At 35.5% G+C, this 18,386-nt stretch overlaps 1 protein-coding gene across 1 annotated transcript in view; it reads right to left on the minus strand.

Moving 5' to 3' along the window:
- Positions 1-18,386, minus strand: part of LOC101740079 (putative epidermal cell surface receptor) — an 80,019-nt gene that overhangs the window by 44,487 nt on the left and 17,146 nt on the right. Inside the window, exon 2 of the mRNA XM_012689568.4 lies at positions 3,529-3,678. Within this exon, the coding sequence (XP_012545022.2) occupies positions 3,529-3,664 (136 nt within the window). The 5' untranslated portion in view covers positions 3,665-3,678. The remainder of the gene's footprint in view (positions 1-3,528; positions 3,679-18,386) is intronic.

Below are 18,386 nucleotides of genomic sequence, written 5' to 3' on the forward strand. Positions count from 1 at the left end.
TTTTTCAGCGACAACGTAACTCGTTTTTTTCATTCTGTTAGATGCGCTCCGTTCACGTGCAAATATGAATTGTGATGACTATCAAATAGATGAGGAAATCATAAATTAAGCCACAGAAAGCCACACAGTGTGTGTGTGTGTGTGTGTGTGCGTGCGTGTGCGTGTGCGTGTGCGCGTGCGCGTGCGTGTGCGTGTGCGTGTGCGTGTGCGTGTGCGTGTGCGTGTGCGTGTGCGTGTGTGTGTGTGTGTATATATATCACCCCTGCCCGGTCTGGCATGGAGGTAATGGAGGTAAGGTTCGCTCCGTGTCCCGTCCCGTATATATGTATATGTGTATATATATATACAGGGATCGTCGTGCATCCTTATGGTACAAGGGAAGGGGCTGGGGGCGAACCGCTCTACTCTGGCATTATCTCCACGCCACATTGGGCACGGGTGAAATTAAGCAGAGTTGAGATGCGGGGATTAAACACTTTTCTATACTAATATTATAAAGAGGAAAGATTTGTTTGTTTGTTTGTTTCGAATAGGCTCCGAAACTACTGGACCGATTTGAAAAATTCTTTTTCCATTAGAAGCCGACATTGTCCCTGATGAACATAGGCTACTTTTTTTATTATTTTTTTATTTATTTTTTGTTGGTTTCATGTGTGTTTTAATGTTTCCGAAGCGAAGCGAGGGCGGGTCGCTAGTAAATAAATATGTCTGCCTTTAGCCCACAGACGCCCACTGCTGGACATAGGGCTCGCCCAAGCCTCGCCACAACTACCAAACGCTGCTTGCATCCAGTGACTACATGCAGAAAGTATGTACATATATCTTAAACTAAGTACATACACTAGTTATGTATTTTTTTTTAATATCAGTAATTTCTTCTCTAGATGACGCCAAGTGATTGTATGACCAGTTCGATGCCTCCAATGAACACTACTCTAACTGAAAATTTTGAAATTTTCGTTTTTCACGCAAATCGCTACACTATTTTAGAAGTATTACAAATTCATTATTAATGGGGTTCGAAGCAAGAGTAAATCAGCTAGTTACACAAGAAAAAACCATAAAATCTTTATTATTGCAGATATATTTATCAACTTTTTTCGTTTAAACTCTCCTCCTGTAAACCTACGAATTTTGAGTTAGAGTAGTGTTCATTGGAGGCATCGAGTTTTAAACCGTGCACGTCCATTTTTTGTAATTTTCATAATTAATTCTTTCATTTCGTTTATGGTATATGAACTAATCAAAAGTTGGATAGTACTGGTGGTAGGACCTCTTGTGAGTCCGCACGGGTAGGTACCACCGCCCCGCCTATTTCTGCCGTGAAGCAGTAATGCGTTTCGGTTTGAAGGGTGGGGCAGCCGTTGTGACTATACTGAGACCTTAGAACTATATCTCAAGGTGTGTGGCGCATTTTACGTTGTAGATGTCTACGGGCTCCAGTAACCACTTAACACTAGGAGTGGGTGATATAAATCGTATATAGATTCAATATCTATATATCGCAGCAATATCGTTGAATCCGATATCGCCCCGCACGAAATCTATATATCGATATCAGCCGATACACGATATTGCTCGATGTGATGCGCATCGGCATCGTGGCATATCGTACCGATTCGTGAATCGAAATCTATATTTCGATATCAGCCGATACACGATATTGCTCGATATGCGCATCGGCATATCGTACCGATTCGTTAATATCAGCAATATTCGTTTGGTTCGTATCGAATCGGCCAGAGTGAGTGAGCGCACGATAGGGATATCATGTGATGAATGAAACAGAAACAGGCATTATCCATACAATTGTAAACCTTATATTTAAGTCCATAAGTCTGTAGATTATTCTTAGCGTATCAGCAGGATACAATTTAGGAAAGAAGTTTCAACTTTCGACCCTAACTTGAATGCAGTATAGCCTATTTGCATCGTTGAATTTAATTTCACGCGCTTTGACCTTGAACTAGAATTTTTGGACAAGTGTTTATAAATACTTAAAAGTTTTTTGTGTTTGATTTTTAAAGTACACATTTTTCTATTTTTAGTTGAATCCAAATAATTGAGTTTATTTCTTGTGTTTGTATTAAACTTTTGAAATCTACACTTTTTTGGTATATTTTGTAATTTTAAATTAAGACACAAAATACTAAAAACTGAAAATAATGTAGCCAGTCCTAAGCCTGGTAAAAGCATGAAGGAAAGTTTTTTTGATATTTTTATTTTCATGTTCTTTTTATTACTTTAAGATCATATTATAAATTGATATCAGAAAACCAACCGTATAACGTTGACTTAAATCTATATCTACTACGATATTATATCAGCGTAACGTTTCAAATCTCAAATATCATGAATCGAGAAAATCTACTAGCATCCATCAATATATAGATTCAGAAAATATATAGATTCAATATCCGATATTGATCCTCGATATATAGATACGATTCGATACGCGGCAAAACCGATATTACCCACTCCTACTTAACACCACGTGGGCTTTGAGCTCGTCCACACATCTAAGCAATAAAAATAATAACAATAATAATAGTTTAATTTTTAGAGTTAGACTTCTAATATTGACTAACTATAGAACTGACTCTTATTAGTTACGGGGTAAGCACTGTACTGGTCTTTAAAGAGTACCGATAGCCATTTAACCAATTAGCTTTTAATTTATTTATATTGTTTTTTTTTAATGGTACAATCGAGCGAACGAGCTCACGGCCTACCTGGTGTTAAGTGGTTATCTGAGCCCATAGACATCGCAACACAAATGCCACCACCCATCTGAAGACACAAGGTCTACGTCTCAATGGTTTACTAATTAGGCAAATTAATTGTTTTGTGGGTTTGATTTCCATGACAACAAGTTATTTCTTCAACGTCATTGGCATCTGCCTGTGGGATTTGGACACCGGCATAGTCGCATCGCTTGATACGAGTACTCGGAGCGCCTTATCCCGTAAACCTCAATTTTTTATTACCACGATAATTATTGACGAAGCGTTCTCGATCAGTAAGATGCAGTGTATGCTTTACGAATGACGAGACTTTTTTAAATTTATTGCTTAGATGGGTTGACGAACTGACAGCCCACCTGGTGTTAAATGGTTACTGGAGCCCATAGACATCTACAACGTAAATGCGCTACTCGCCTATGGATATAAGTTCTAAGATCTCAGTATAGTTACAACGGCTGCCCCGCCCTTCAAACCGAAACGCATTACTGCTTCACGGCAGGGTGGTGATACCTACCCGTGCGGACTCACAAGAGGTCCTACCACCAGTAGTTACGCAAACCATAATTTTGCGGGTTTCATTTTTATTACACGATGTTATTCCTTTACCATGGAAGTCAATCGTTAACATTTGTTGAATACGTATTTCCTTAGAAAAAATGGTACACGTCAGCGGGATTCGAACACCGATGCATCGCAACATACGAAGGTACCGGACGTCTTATCCTTTAGGCTACGACGGCTTCATATCGAGTTTACAGTCTACAGCATATACAAAATGACTTACTGAGTTCGGTATCGCAGTCCGCGTATTCGTGGTTGCAGTCGACCGTGTAGGCGGTTGTGACGGCGGCCGCGACGGCGAGCAACGCCGCGACGCGCCAAAGCGCCGCACCGCGCCCGCCCATTGCCTTCGCCCACATTACCTGCTACACATCTGCAATAAACGAAAATAACTTTACTGGGCTGCAAAATAGATTTCAATCCACAATTTTTACTAGAACTCTTGTGAGTCCGCACCGGTAGGTAACACCACCCTGCCTAGTTTTGCCATGAAGCAGTATTGCGTTTCGGTTTGAAGGGCGTTGTAACTATACTCAGACCTTAGAACTTGTATCTGAAGGTGGGTGGCGCATTTACGTTGTAGATGTCTATGGGCTTCGGTAACCACTTAACACCAGGTGGGCTGTGAGCTCGTTCAACCATGAAAGCAATAAATAATAAATAAAAAAAAAACATTAAAATCTACGTAGCTTGATTCATTATAAATCCAGTCTTGGATACAGGCGGGAAGTTTTAATACGTTAACAGGGTAACACTCAACACTGTTCTGCTTATTTCTGCGGGTGTTTTATTGCGGCGTGCAAGTTATAAGGTATCAATTTCGTTAAAAATCAATATGATAAAGTTTGAATTGTCTTAATCCCCTTACTGTTAATGTTATCGATTTACCCTAAACAAAAACAGCTTATTAGAGCTCAATAACACAATATAATAACATCGACATTGAAGTCGATAGGGTTACCTCTAAAACAATTGAAATTTCCAGTGAATACTTCCATTGTTCAAAACAGTCAAAGCCAAAAATTCAATTCTCTCGTTATTGTGATTAAAATTTTATGTTTCGTTATTATTTTCCATAATGTATGAAAAATACACTAATATTTTACAGTTATAATTAATTAATTATATGCTTAAATTAATGGCGATTTTTTTGAAGAAACTTTCTCTAAATCAATGGATTAAATAAAATAAAAAAATGGCGCGCAGTCGACGAAAACGTTATATTTAATTCGAAATCCAATCCAATTTTAAATTTAAAAAATAGAAAAAATAAATAACGCCACATCTATTTTATTCTTGTCTTATTCAAAATAAGCTCTCGACCCAATGAGACTCGTGCGACAAATGATTTAATATTATTATTGTTGTTATAATTTTTTGTTCATTCAGCCTTATACGAAAGCGACAGTACTGATTTTAATACAATGAGCTCAGTTGCAAATATTATGCGGGTTTGGTTACGTTGTCTTAATATCGAAAGTATGTGAGTCATGAAAGACTCCCGGACTTCTTTCTAAGCTGTTACAACATCGAGCAATACCGTTGCACAAGAATTTATTGACACTGTCTTATCTTGTAGGCTGTTTAGTGAGGATTTAATAATATGTGTGTGAGTCCATCCACAGAAGTAGCAAGCTGCTCTGGCAATTTAAAAGGGAATAAATAATAAATAAATAAATATTTACTAACAGTCACGCCACGTTAACTGGTCCCGTGATAAGTTCGTAAAGAACTTGTGTTACAGGTACCAGATAACGGATATAAATGTAAGATTTTTATTATACACATACATATATTTAATATACATCCATAACCCTAGAAAAGACATTTATATTTATCATACAAATATCTTCCCTTGGCGGGATTCGAACCCGCGACCCCCTTGTGTAGTGACCATGTCACTTACCACTACGCCAGTCGGTCGTTACTCACAATATTGATGATTATTGCAAACGTATTGGATTTTTTTTAGTGCTTAGATGGGTGGACTAGCTCCAGACTCTTCTGTTTTTAAATGGTTACCGGAGCTATAGACATCTACAACGTAAATTCCGACACACACCCTGACATATGAGTTCTAATGTCTCAATTTTTAAAAAGCGAACTGAAGCGCATTACTGCTTCGCGGCAGAAATTGGTAGGGTGGTGGTACCTACCCGTGCGGACTCTCAAGACGTCTTACTACCAACAATTATAATTTGCGCGTTTGATTTTTACTACTCGATGTTATTCCTTCACCGTGGATGTCAATCGTGAAAAATTGTTAAGTAAGTGTTTCATTACAAAAATTGGACATCGTTACATCGGCTTCATACGAATGCACCGGACGTCTTCTCCTTTAGGCCACGACGACTTCAAAATTTACTTTTTCTTATTCTTGAATATTAGACTTCAATATTAGAATGTCTTTTTTTTTCAAATTAAGTTTAAGAAATACTTCAAATGTCTCCAAGAAATCAGGGCTCGTCTACCATAGTTCGTGATTTAGCGTTGGCCAGATCCTACTTTCGGCCAGCACTTCGCTTGCCTTCCATTGTAACTAACACAGAACAATGTAACACGTATTAACTGAACCGCGGAACCGAAGTAATTATCATGACAATACAACAATATGTACGCAAGAGAATCCACATTTTGCCCATTCGAGTAGGTACTTAACAACAATCATTAACACACAATGCTTGGGATTAAACAATGAATGACCACAAAATTAATTCATAAATAAAATATGCTACGTAGATTACCCAATGAAAGTAAATACAATTTGATCCAAAAATGTATTGATTTAATAGAATTATTAACGCAGAACTTTTTAAATATTTTTAACGGCCGTCTAGTGTAGTGGTAAGTGACATGGTCACTACACAAGGGGATCGCGGGTTCGAATCCCGCCAAGGGAAGATATTTGTATGATAAATATAAATGTCTTTTCCAGGGTTATGGATGTATATTCAATATATGTATGTGTATAATAAGAATCTTACATTTTTATCCGTTATCTGGTACCTGTAACACAAGCTCTTTACGAACTTATCACGGGACCAGTTAACGTGGCGTGATTGTTGGTAAATATTTATTTATTATTATATAAAAAAAAATTTCAAACTCTTTCTGAATTGGTAATTTCCGTCACAGATAACTGTTGGTAGCAGATGGTCTTTCATTTGCCTACAAACTACACCTATTTAACTTTTCGATAGTTAGAATACACAAGCGTGTCCATTCTTAAGGAATAAACATAATCTGCATATTTGTTTTGAACAACTCATCCGCTGCTTGTACAGCTTTGTTGTATATTTTGATTAGTCGTCCTATGAGCTCATATCTAACTGTTTTGTATATTAAAATTTACTGCATCTGTTTTACAAATAATCTAAAAATATATTTAGCATCGAAACGATACACGGTGAACTAATTACCGAGCCAAATCGAGTTGAGTAAAAATCCACAACGAAGTCAAAATTTGAAAGATTCAATGAGTAAACATTTTAATGACTGTTCGAGAATGCTCCCAAACACTTGTACAATCATTGTTTCAGTTCTGGCTTAAAATGAGCTCCCGTCCACGGTATTTTCCGAGCGCTATGACATGTCCTTTTTCAAACGAGGCTTGTGGAGAGTACTTAACGGTAGGCAGCGACTTGGCTCTGTCCCTGGCATTTCTAACGTCCATGGGCCACGGTATCCACGCACCATCGGGCGGGCCTTGTTGTGGCCGCTGGGAATTACATACCGGTCCTGTAGACCGAATGGTAAATAGTCGACGTCGTCCAAAACACGTCATTACGGATCCTCCAGATTCATTAACGGTCCTTTTAAGTACCCCAAGTACCGGTCACCGTCCTCGTCGAAGGGGTCGACGAGCGAATTAACCCACAGACACAGTCCACTGAGTTTCTCGCGGGATCTTCTCAGTGGGTCGCGTTTTCGATCCGGTGGTACATTCTGCGAAGCACTGCTCTTGGTAGGGCCAGTGTTAGCAGCACTCCGGTTTGAGCCCCGTGAGGTAGAAAAAAAATGCTCGTCTGCCTACCAGGGTAATAATAAAGATAAATTAATGGTAGTGTACACCTCGTAACTTTGAGATCCGATGCCGGTGATCAAATGTATTTTGTGATAATTATCTACAAGTATGTACATGTAGAACACAAAAATATTTAAGGTAGTTTGCTGTTCGCGATGTAAATTTTATGATTGTAGGCAGTTTCATGTATTTATGATTGAGTTTTGTTAGGACTTTTTGGCGGGAATGCGAGAAGTGAAGTTGTGTGATTTGTTTTATTTTGTCTATTTAGTGTTTCTTCAGGTTTACGGTGGTTTATTAACTGTTTAGTATCTGTAAAAGTGCACAAATGTGGGGAAATGAAACAAAGCCGCTGAACGCAACTTCTCGGGATCCTCCAAAAAGTCCACTGAAAAAGTCTCAGTAAATGACCACCATTTTACTGAGATATTTCATCCCATATCATATCATCTTATCTCATTTCAGTTCGTTTTCATTTCATTTTATTTCATACAAAAGAGTTGTCATAAAAATAAAAATAAGACTTAACCTAAAGGTCTTAGATACCAGGTCATAAAATCCCTTAAAAAAAGAAAAATAAGTTTTGTTATAATTAAACAAGTTTCGATGAGAAAGCCGTCTCTTACGACAATGATCAATGACTGAATTACCTATATCGATATAACTTTGTATACAATTTGTGATTTCAGCAGATGACTTTTTGTAGTTTCTGCACGGCTAAAATAATTTTTCTTCTAATACAACTAAAACTTGTATTATCGATTATTTCGTTCTTTAATTAAAGACAATAATTTCAAATTAAGAACAATTGCGTTCCAAATTCTCTCGAACATTCTATTTGAGCGCAGTTCGGATGTGCCGCATTCTCAACATAGCCGACGTTCTAGCTCAGTAAAAGCGCTACCATTTACTCAGCTGACTCCACAAACCCAGTTCACAGCTTGCCGGCGTGAAATCGACTCCGGAGCCGATTTCTTCACATCTCGACGACGCGACGCTCCTAACTGTGTCATTGTGCGCGATTGATTAATGAACGCTGCCTTTGTGGGAATATGAACTTTATCTTCATGGTTTTGGGTATGTTGTTGCGGCTAATTAGTGGTTAGAGTTTGCTCAAGTTTATTCGTGTGAGCGCTGCATTCTTAACATATTTATACATACTAATCTTCTGAGCTAAGACTTTGGAAAGCTCACAGTGGTTCTAAAAATGTAACAGTGAATGAAATGTAATAGTGAATGAAATGAAGTACAATATTGACACAAGAACGCTGGTCGGTGGGTTAAAATAAGGAGCATCAAATCGACGGGTAAAAGTTATTTGGTTTAAGCGACATTTCGCTTAATATGCCACTTTTTTTACGCGTGTAGGCAGACGAGCATACGCCCCGCCTGAGGTGAATGGTTACCGTTTCTCATGGACATCAGCAATGCCAGGGACAGAGCCAAACCGCTGCCTACCGCTATCTTTGTACATTTATCTTTATAATTAAAGGTCCGTTTTATTTGGTATCAGCATCAACAATTCGATGTTCTTAATTGAACTTCAATTAAGTTTACTCCATTCAAATAACTGAAGAAGTTTTTTTGATATCACATTTTTTTTCCAAATTTTAAACTTTAAATGGCTCTCCCGTAAAGTTGTTAAAATGTCACTTAAACCACCCTTACTCTCACTTAAAATACCCTTTCACCTCTCGAAATAATCACAGACAAAATGGGTTTACTAATCCAAAGGTAGTGCATCTTGTACCCATACAGGCCAGGCACCCCGACTACCAACATATTTCTGTGGCAAGGCAGTAATGCGTCGCAGTTTGAAGGCTTAGGCAACCGTTGTACTATAGAACTTAGAACTCACGTGTCAAGTTGAATGGCGTTACCTTGACATGTCGTTCACTCGTCAAAGCAATAAATAATAAATAAACACAAAGAAAAAGTAATTAAGGAATGGTAAGTCGTCGTGGCCTAAAGGATAAGACGTCCGGTAGATTCGTGTTGAGCGATGCACCGGTGTTCGAATCCCGCTGGCGGGTACCAATTTTTTTAATGAATTTACAATTTTTCACGATTAATTTTCGGTTTGAAAGGTGGGGCAGCCGTTGTAACTATACTTGAGACCTTAGAACTTATATCAAGGTGGGTGGTGCATTTACGTTATTGTTGTCTACAGACTCCAGTAACCACTTAACACCAGGTGGGCTGTGAGCTCGTCCACCCATCAAAGCAAAAAACTTCAAAACTCGTGTGGCTGCTTGATTTCATATAATATCGAGACTTTATATGTAACCTTCAAACACAGAATTGTTTTGAGATAATAACAATAACAAGGACAATAACAAAATAACAAGATAAGATCATGTCTAGCATCATGTGACAGGATAGAACTTGGGGTAAATAAATCAAGAATAAATAAAGGGTAAATAAATAAAATTACTACGGATGCTTCTTGACAATATAGCATTAGTTATTAATACGTCAAGCTAAAACTTTGTATCCCTTTTTACGAAAATCGCGCGGACGGAGGAGTATGAAATTTTCCACACTTATAGAGAATACAGAGAAGAAGTGCACAATGCTAATATTTTTTTTAAATAATGCATAAAAGATACATAAAATCAATAAAGAAAACATTACACACACTACATACCATGTATTTGACGCACACACGCATGCATATTATTTATTGTCAAACTTTTGTTCTTGACATCTGTGGTCAAATTGAAAATAGATTAAATATTGTTTGTCTTTATTAATATTTTTTTGTAGTCTTGGCGCAATTTGTGATTATAGAAGTATAAAATACAATCATAATAGTGTACAAACTTACAATTCCTATTAATTATAGTCGAATTTCGACTACTGCGGGACCTCTAGTGGCATTAGTTACGTAAACGCCATCACGTAAGTTCTTGTTGCTCGTATGCCTATAGATATGTAGCGTAATAATCGGAGAATGGACTATTCCGCTAACGAACTAACCCATAGACACAGCCCGCTGAGTTTCGCCGGATGTTCTCAGCGGGTCGCGATTTCGATCCGGCGGTATCTTATACTCTTAGGTTGAGCCCGTGAGCTCATCCACCCATCTGGGCGTACCTGTATTCCCTTAGGCCACCAGTGAATAGGTAGGGAGAAAAAATTGACTTTTAATCCACAACAAAAAAATACCATTATAAAAGAAGAAAAAAAAAACACAAAATTAAATACCTTAAAACTTTACCCGGGAACGAGGTACATACAACTTTAAAGACTCTTCCTTTATTATTAGCATTGTTTCTTTGTTTTTTAGATCGTGCCAGCTTATTAGTATAATTTAAGGCACAAATGTGGAGTGGACATACTCGTGCTGCCAGTTAAAAACTCCTAACACGATTAATCAACAATTTGTAGGTTAAAAACAAACAAATACAGACAAGTTATTGATAATTTAGCCTTAACGTAATACAAGCGCGTTGTATAGTGCATTGAACCCATCAGTAGTGATGTTATCATTGATTTACGATCCTTAATAAAAAACACTGTCACTTTTAAATTCTCCCTGTATAATTGTTGGGAAAAATAGACTAGATTTATTTATTGTGTGATTTGTAAATACTAGTGTATTATTAACGTCGATAAATATCATGACAACCTCTAACCGCATTTAATATACAATATTCGTGTCGTGAACCTAGTTACTAAAATTATGAAAAATGTACACTTTTACATATGAGGTATAAAATTTATTTATTGATTACAAAATGAAGATGGTGTAAGATAGCACTCAATCAGTCGGCTAAGAGTATTTTCTAAGCTGATGAAGCTTATGTCGGTCTGGGGACAGGCGAAGGGGACCTAAGAAGACGACGTGCAAGCTGCTCTGCACGCGTTTTACGCAAGAGCATCCGGGTGATGGAAGGCCGGCTATCCTCGACCCACGCTGGTTCTGACCCAGCGGGGTATTCCGTAGGATAGACCATTCTAACCGGCGCCATCTAGGCGGGCTCCGGATAGCCTGCCGACCGAGAGGGCTGGTGGTCGTGGCGCCGACGACCGCCGGTCCGGCGTCCCGAGGGGGAGGGTGATGGGAGAGATGTGCTCCGCACTAAACGCTTCACTTTCCCCCCTTTGCCTTTGCATGGGTTCTGTCCCATGCGAGGTTCGGACGCGGGTTGTTGAGCGACAGGAGGTTTTAGTCAGTTCGACTCCGACATGCCCCGCCTTCCATCCCCAGGGGAGGGCGGAAGTCCGGCGATTTCCTCCTGACCAAAAAAAAAAAAAAAAAAAAGCTGATGAAGCTAATGAAATAAATGGGTGTGATTATTGAAGTTACGAATGCATGCATCTTATAGGAATATATTATAGTACCTACAGCTGAAAGGGGATTGCCCACTCTCCATAGTGTGCTAGGCCCAAGATGGACATCAAATATTACTATAAACATGTACTGATTCAAATTCTTAAATGTATTGGATATCTAAAAAATATATTGAATTTGACGCCACTATTATAAAAAATATAATAAAAATAAAAACTCGTTTTGAGGTTAATTTTCTATATAAATAAGTGTCGGATTGTGAGATACTTCAAGAACATTTCTTTTCTTAATGTTTAAGATGTTCCTAATGTATTTTTATCCAATAGGGTATAAAAACACACTTAATACTTTAAATATCTATATTTTCTTCATCTTCATACACAATTAGTATCATCTAAAAATAGCAAAGGAGAGCATATACACGGTTTTAAATCTCGGTCAGGGTAAAACCACAATTCACACAATGTTTTTTAGTCGTAGTATGAAACGTTATTGATAAAAGTAAAATAAATCGAAGAAAAATCAAAACACATCCATTTTGTACGCAAGCACAACACCACAAGCAGCAAGCGAAGTATCAGTCAGTCAGATTAAATTCAGTGTTGTCAGTATAAAGAAAAATAATTACATGAAATTCATATATCGATTATTTTTTTAAATAACCGATAATTGATTTATATCTTAATCTTTTTTTTACGAGTACACATTATTTTTTATGTTTTTGTTTTAGTTGTACATATTTAAATAACAATACTAGTAAAGTTTTTTTTATTGCTTAGATGGGTGGGCGAGCTGACAGCCACCCTGGTGTTGCTAAGTGGTTACTCGAGCCCACATACATCTACAACGTAAATGCGCCACCCACCTTGAAATATAAGTTCTAAGGTCTCAAGTATAGTTACAAGTTAAAGTCCAATGGGTATGTCTTCGATGTTATTTTATGTGCATAAAATCCATTAAAATCGTTTGATTAATGATAATACTTAAAATGATTTATTTATATGTTTTATTTATATACTCAAAATATTTACTTCATACGTAAAAGGATTTGAAGCTGGCAATATTTTTCCCGCAAAAATAAAAATCCTTGTTTTTTCAATAGAGTTACTTTTTTTAAACTACTTATTGTAAACTATAGTGGCGCTTATTTGCAAGAAAGTAAATGCATATTTATTTATGACAAAATTAATGCACTAAGTATTTTTTCTATAATCTATTGTCCGCTTTGGGCCTAAAATGGGCCATCCCCTTTAATTTATTTATTTATTTATTTATTTATTTATTTATTTATTTATTATTTGTGGTCATAGGTTAACAAAGATTAATAAGTTAATATTAATAAATGTATCACTATGTCCTGCTAGTAAAGCGTACAAATATTAGGTGTAAGTATAATCTACATAAAAATAAAAATAACTTAAATTATAATTATTGAACTCTATTCTACTTTATTATCTAAATTATCTAAAGTTATCGTCTAAATATTCTGACATACTATAGTAAGCCTTATCTAATAAAAATACTTGCAATTTTTGCTTAAAATCTTGTAAATCTATTGTCTTCAAAATTTTTATAGGTAGTTTATTAAATATTCTTGATGACATACTAAAAAAACTCTTGTCATAAAGGGCAGTTCTATGAGGTAGCGAAGAGATCTTTAAAGTATTCCTAACAGATTGCGGTTTTGCAAACAGATGTTTGTTCGTTTTGACAAAAATCGCTACCTCATAAATATACAACGATGTAAAAGTCATGATTTTTAACTTTTGAAAGAAAGGCTTACATGAGTCTGGTACATGAATGTTTGCTATAGCACGCACACATTTCTTTTGTGCTTTAAATACGTACTCTGTATTAGTGGCGTTTCCCCAGAATATTAAAGCATATCTAAGGGTTGACGCCACATATGCATGGTAAGCTGTCAGTACAGCTGATTGGTCTACTACTTTCGCTAACTTATACAAGGCATACGTATATTGGTTTAATTTTTTACATATTGTATCAATGTGTGTTTGCCATTTCATATCATTATCAATCCAAATACCCAGAAAGATCATTGGGCGTTTTTTACCCGCTTTTTTTAAAGTCGCGAACATAAACCAAAACACTTTTAAATCATAGTGCTTCCAATCATATTTAATATTATGTGGTTATTTTAATTCATAACAATGGGAAAATGGAAATAAAAGTAAAATGAAATTCATATTTTAAGTTGACTATTTGTCCTAATTACTAAATATGACCGCTCAGTAAGTTAAAATATCACTCCGTGGTATTTTCGTAAAGTCAACCTGACGAGAGGAGAGCAGTTGAGCACAGTAGATGCAAATAAATCACGTCTAATCACTATGTGTCGTTGGGTGGTAGAGACTATTAATGGTCGCTTTAAAAAAGACTTCAAAATATTCCGCCATGTTTATTTTAATGTAGCGCTTACAAATATGATGACTGATTTTAAAATAACTGCAGCACTTATCAATGCCACTTATCAGCCATATAGAGATAACGCTCATGCCGCAGAGTTTATAAATATAATAAATGAGAATATAAATAGAGAAAATGAATTGGCTGATTACGTGATTCGAAACAACTTAAACAGGCAAAGAGTTGCATTCACGCCGATAGAGGCAAACAATCCCGAATTAAGAGATTTTCCACAATTAACTTACGACGAGCTATTTTTATTTACCTTGGGAATATACCATTTGAAATTGGCCAAATCTTATTGCCATGAACACATGCGGCCAAACGGAGTGTATATAATGGAATTATACCATCGCAGAGAGTTGGTAGAAAATAAAATATTAATACGAGGCAGAATACAGTCTCGTCACATAAGAGCAAAACGCTATTATACATATATACTAATAAATCCGGCATTGCAAGGAAGACAAAGCCTCGAAGGGTATTACTGTTCCTGTATACACGGCCGCCGCACTGTAGGGAGTTGCGCGCACATCGCCAGTGTGGTATACTTTTTATCTTGGGCTATATATCAAGAAGAATTTCACGCACCTGCGGCGTTTTTAGACGAAACTCTTGTAGATTTGGATGCGGCAGAATAAAAGTAAAGAGAAAAACATGTTTTTTTTATTCCTTTTTTCCTCTTGAATTATTGCACAAAAAAGTAAAAAAAAATATATTTTTTTAATGTCCAGTTTCTCCTTATTCCCACGGCTCACAGATATGGGACCTATACCATTGTAAACTAGATTCAATTGCCTATCCACCAGACCTAATTTCATTTTTGTTCGCTGTAGGTAAGTGTCCCATACAAAGGTGCCCGATGTCTTTTAGTACTATTCACTTCTTCAATATGTGTCCCATCATATTCTATTTTCAAAGAGTGTTGTATTTCTTGTGGGTATGTGACAATTTTTGTTTTATTTAGGTTAATTACTAAATTGTTTCTTAATAACCATTCTATAACTAGCTTAAGAGTAGTGTTAATAGCGGACTCTAAGGAGTTTAATTCTTTTTCTGTGAAGATGACGGTGCTATCATCGGCAAAGAGAATCATCGGATGTTCTATGGCTTTAGGGAAGTCATTAATATAAATTAGAAAAAGGAGCGGCCCTAGTACGCTGCCTTGAGGTACACCGAATTGCATTTTCATCCAATTTGAGTGATAGCTTTGTACTGTCCTACTCAGTGGACATATGTTGTCTATTTCAACCCTTTGATATCTGTCAGTTAAATATGATTTTAATAATTTATGGACATTGCCTCTAATTCCGTAAGCGTTTAATTTATCTAGAAGGGTTTTATGATCCACATAATCAAACGCTTTAGTCATGTCCATGTACAGTGTAGCAGTAGGAGTTCGATTATCTAAATTGTAATATATAGGTTTTAATAGATCATGTACAGCCACATTAATTGATTTATTTCTTCTGAAACCTTTTTGATCTTGTGTAAATAAATTATGTTTTTCAAAGTAGGAGTTAATAGTTTCGTAAATAATTTTCTCTATAATTTTGGAAAAAATGGGAAGTAAAGATACCGGTCTATAACAAGCAATGTTTTCTTTATCGTCTTTCTTAAAGAGTGGCTTAATGACAGATCTTTTTAGTTTGCTTGGAAAAACGCCATGTTCTATACATAAGTTTATGATATGGCTAAGTACTGGGCTTATAATAAGTGCTACCGATTTAATTGCCGATGTAGTAATATTATCATAACCAGAACTATGAGTGTTTTTAAGGGATTTCATTAACAAAATGATGTCGTACGGAATAACAGGATTCATGAATAAAGAGTGAGGTGTACTGTGACTATTACTTGTATTTTTTATCAAAATTTCTGGTGTTTCATTTAAATTTACCGGAGAGTTTATTTTATCAATATCATTATCAGTATTAGTATTGGTAGCATTAATAAGAAAGGTATTAAATTCGTTGGCAATGTTAATGGGGTCTGTTATTATACGGTCATTTACTTTTATTCGTGTTATATATTCTTTTGGAAAATTTGCCTTACTTGAATTAATTATTCTCCATGTAGCTTTCGATTTATTGTCTGCATTTGATATATAATAATTGTTTTGACACTTTTGAGTTAGCTTTATAATTCTTTTAAGTCGCGCACTATAATTTTTTAGAATCTGCTTTTGACTTTCTGAAGGGTTGGTTCGATAATTCCAAAGTAATTTTCTCTTTTGTTTACAGCATTTACCAATCCCTTTAGATAGCCACCTTGTTTTTTTAACACAGGTATTTCTTATTTTTATCTTGGGAAAACAAAGGTCATAAAATAGTTTAAAATCTTCAAAAAATGAGTCAAAGGCATATTCGGGATCATTTGAACTAAATACATCATAAAAAGTTAGACTTTGTAAACATGTTTGAAATTTTTTTATATTTTCATTACTAAAATCTCTTTGTATTGTATACCAATGACTAAGAGTACATGTTTTTTTGACGGGGCACGTTAACATCTGAGCCGTGTGGTCTGACATACCAAGATCAATTACTTCACATTTGCTACCTTGTACATTATTTAATATATTATCAATACATGTATTACTACTTGGGCGAGTTACTTCACGTGTACCTATTTTCATGTTAAAGCTATAAGTTAAATGCTCAAATCGTAGAGAAATAGGGTTTCTCTTCAATAGGTCAATATTAAAATCACCACATACAATTACTTTTTTGAATTTCCATTTATGTACTAAGCACATTATAGAATTGTAAACGTTAAAAAATATATTTAGTTTTTCTTGTGTATATTTTGGTGGTCTATATATACAGATTATAACCAAGTTGTGTTCAATTAACTCTATAGCTGAACACTCCACATCATTACAAACACTGAGATTAGATATCTCTTGCAATACTTTATATTTATGAAACTTCTTTATGAGTATACAGGATCCACCATTTCTATTTTCTCTGGCAAAGTGTGCACCTAAATTAAAGTTTGGTAAAGTTACATGCACATAGTCTAATTTGTTCATGTTGTGCTCTGTTAAGCAAATTACATCTACATTTTTTGCACATTTATCAAGTTCTTGGATATTTACACATAATAGTCAGACTTACTAAGCAATCCATTAATATTTTGATGCATTACTCGTATCTTATTGTAAACGAAAAAACTCTTTTTGGTTGCTAGAGCTAATCTGTGTATCGGAAATATCAGCTTTATTATATGATTCAGATTCATTTAGCTGTAAGGTAGATTGTTCATAACACTTGTTTAGGCTTATTATGTAGTTTTTTAATTTACTGAAAACAGTATGTATGCCTTTATTGTTAATTTTTTTCGTATACTTAGAAAACATAGCATAAGTATATTTTAAATATCTGTTGGTATCAAAGATGTAGGCATATTCATAAGTTTTGTTACTAAGGTATAGATGGTAATTAAAGGCCTCGATTTTCTTATTGAATAAATATACATTGGTACCAAGTTTGAAATTTGGGGAACATATTATAACATTAGTATGAGTTATTTTTTCTAATTTATTTTTTATGTATTCTACTAATTTTTCATAGTTGAAAGACATTTCAAAGTCTTTTGTACCTAAGAAAATGATACAGTAATCTTGTAAAGTATAGTTGACAAGTTTTAATTCTAAATTTACAAAAAGTTCAGTTATTCCTGCATTTGTTAGACAATAATGTATTATTTTAGAGTTTGTGAAGGTATACTCAGCTGTTTTCAATATGTTGTTTACATTATTATCACTTATAATACAAATTTTGTTAGAGGTTGTTCTATTATTAATATTACATTGAGTTGAAATAGCGGTCCCACCCATAACTGAGCTACAGAAGTGCTGTAAAGTATGTTTATTTATTTGTTTATTGTTTAATAAGTTTAAAAGTTGTTGGTTGCACATCATTTCCATAGATGGCGTGGTTTTTAATTTATTTTGCGTATCAGGTGGATTTTGCTCGTTCGCGATTTCAATCGCTGATTTATTAGATTCAATAACAGTGTCGTCATCTGTGATCGACGCCTCAAAACAACTGGAGTTACCTATTTCAGAGACAGGTGATGACGTTCTAATATGTCGGGACTTTTTCTTCTTCGGTTTCTTTCGATTAACTTGTTTTTCTTGTTGGTTTGTTTCTGAATGTAATATTTTTGAGTCGTTGTTATTTGTTTGCAACATATTTTCTTTCAATTTGTTTATTTCTTCATAGGCATTTACTAATTCGTTTTTTAGTTGCAATATTTCTTTCTTGAGCTCTTCTATGTCACCTCGATAACGAGTAGACAAGTCCAGTTGCAGATCCAGGTCTAGTGGGCT

Source organism: Bombyx mori, chromosome 25 (genome assembly GCF_030269925.1).
Source record: "Bombyx mori chromosome 25, ASM3026992v2".
Classification (NCBI taxonomy): domain Eukaryota; kingdom Metazoa; phylum Arthropoda; class Insecta; order Lepidoptera; family Bombycidae; genus Bombyx; species Bombyx mori.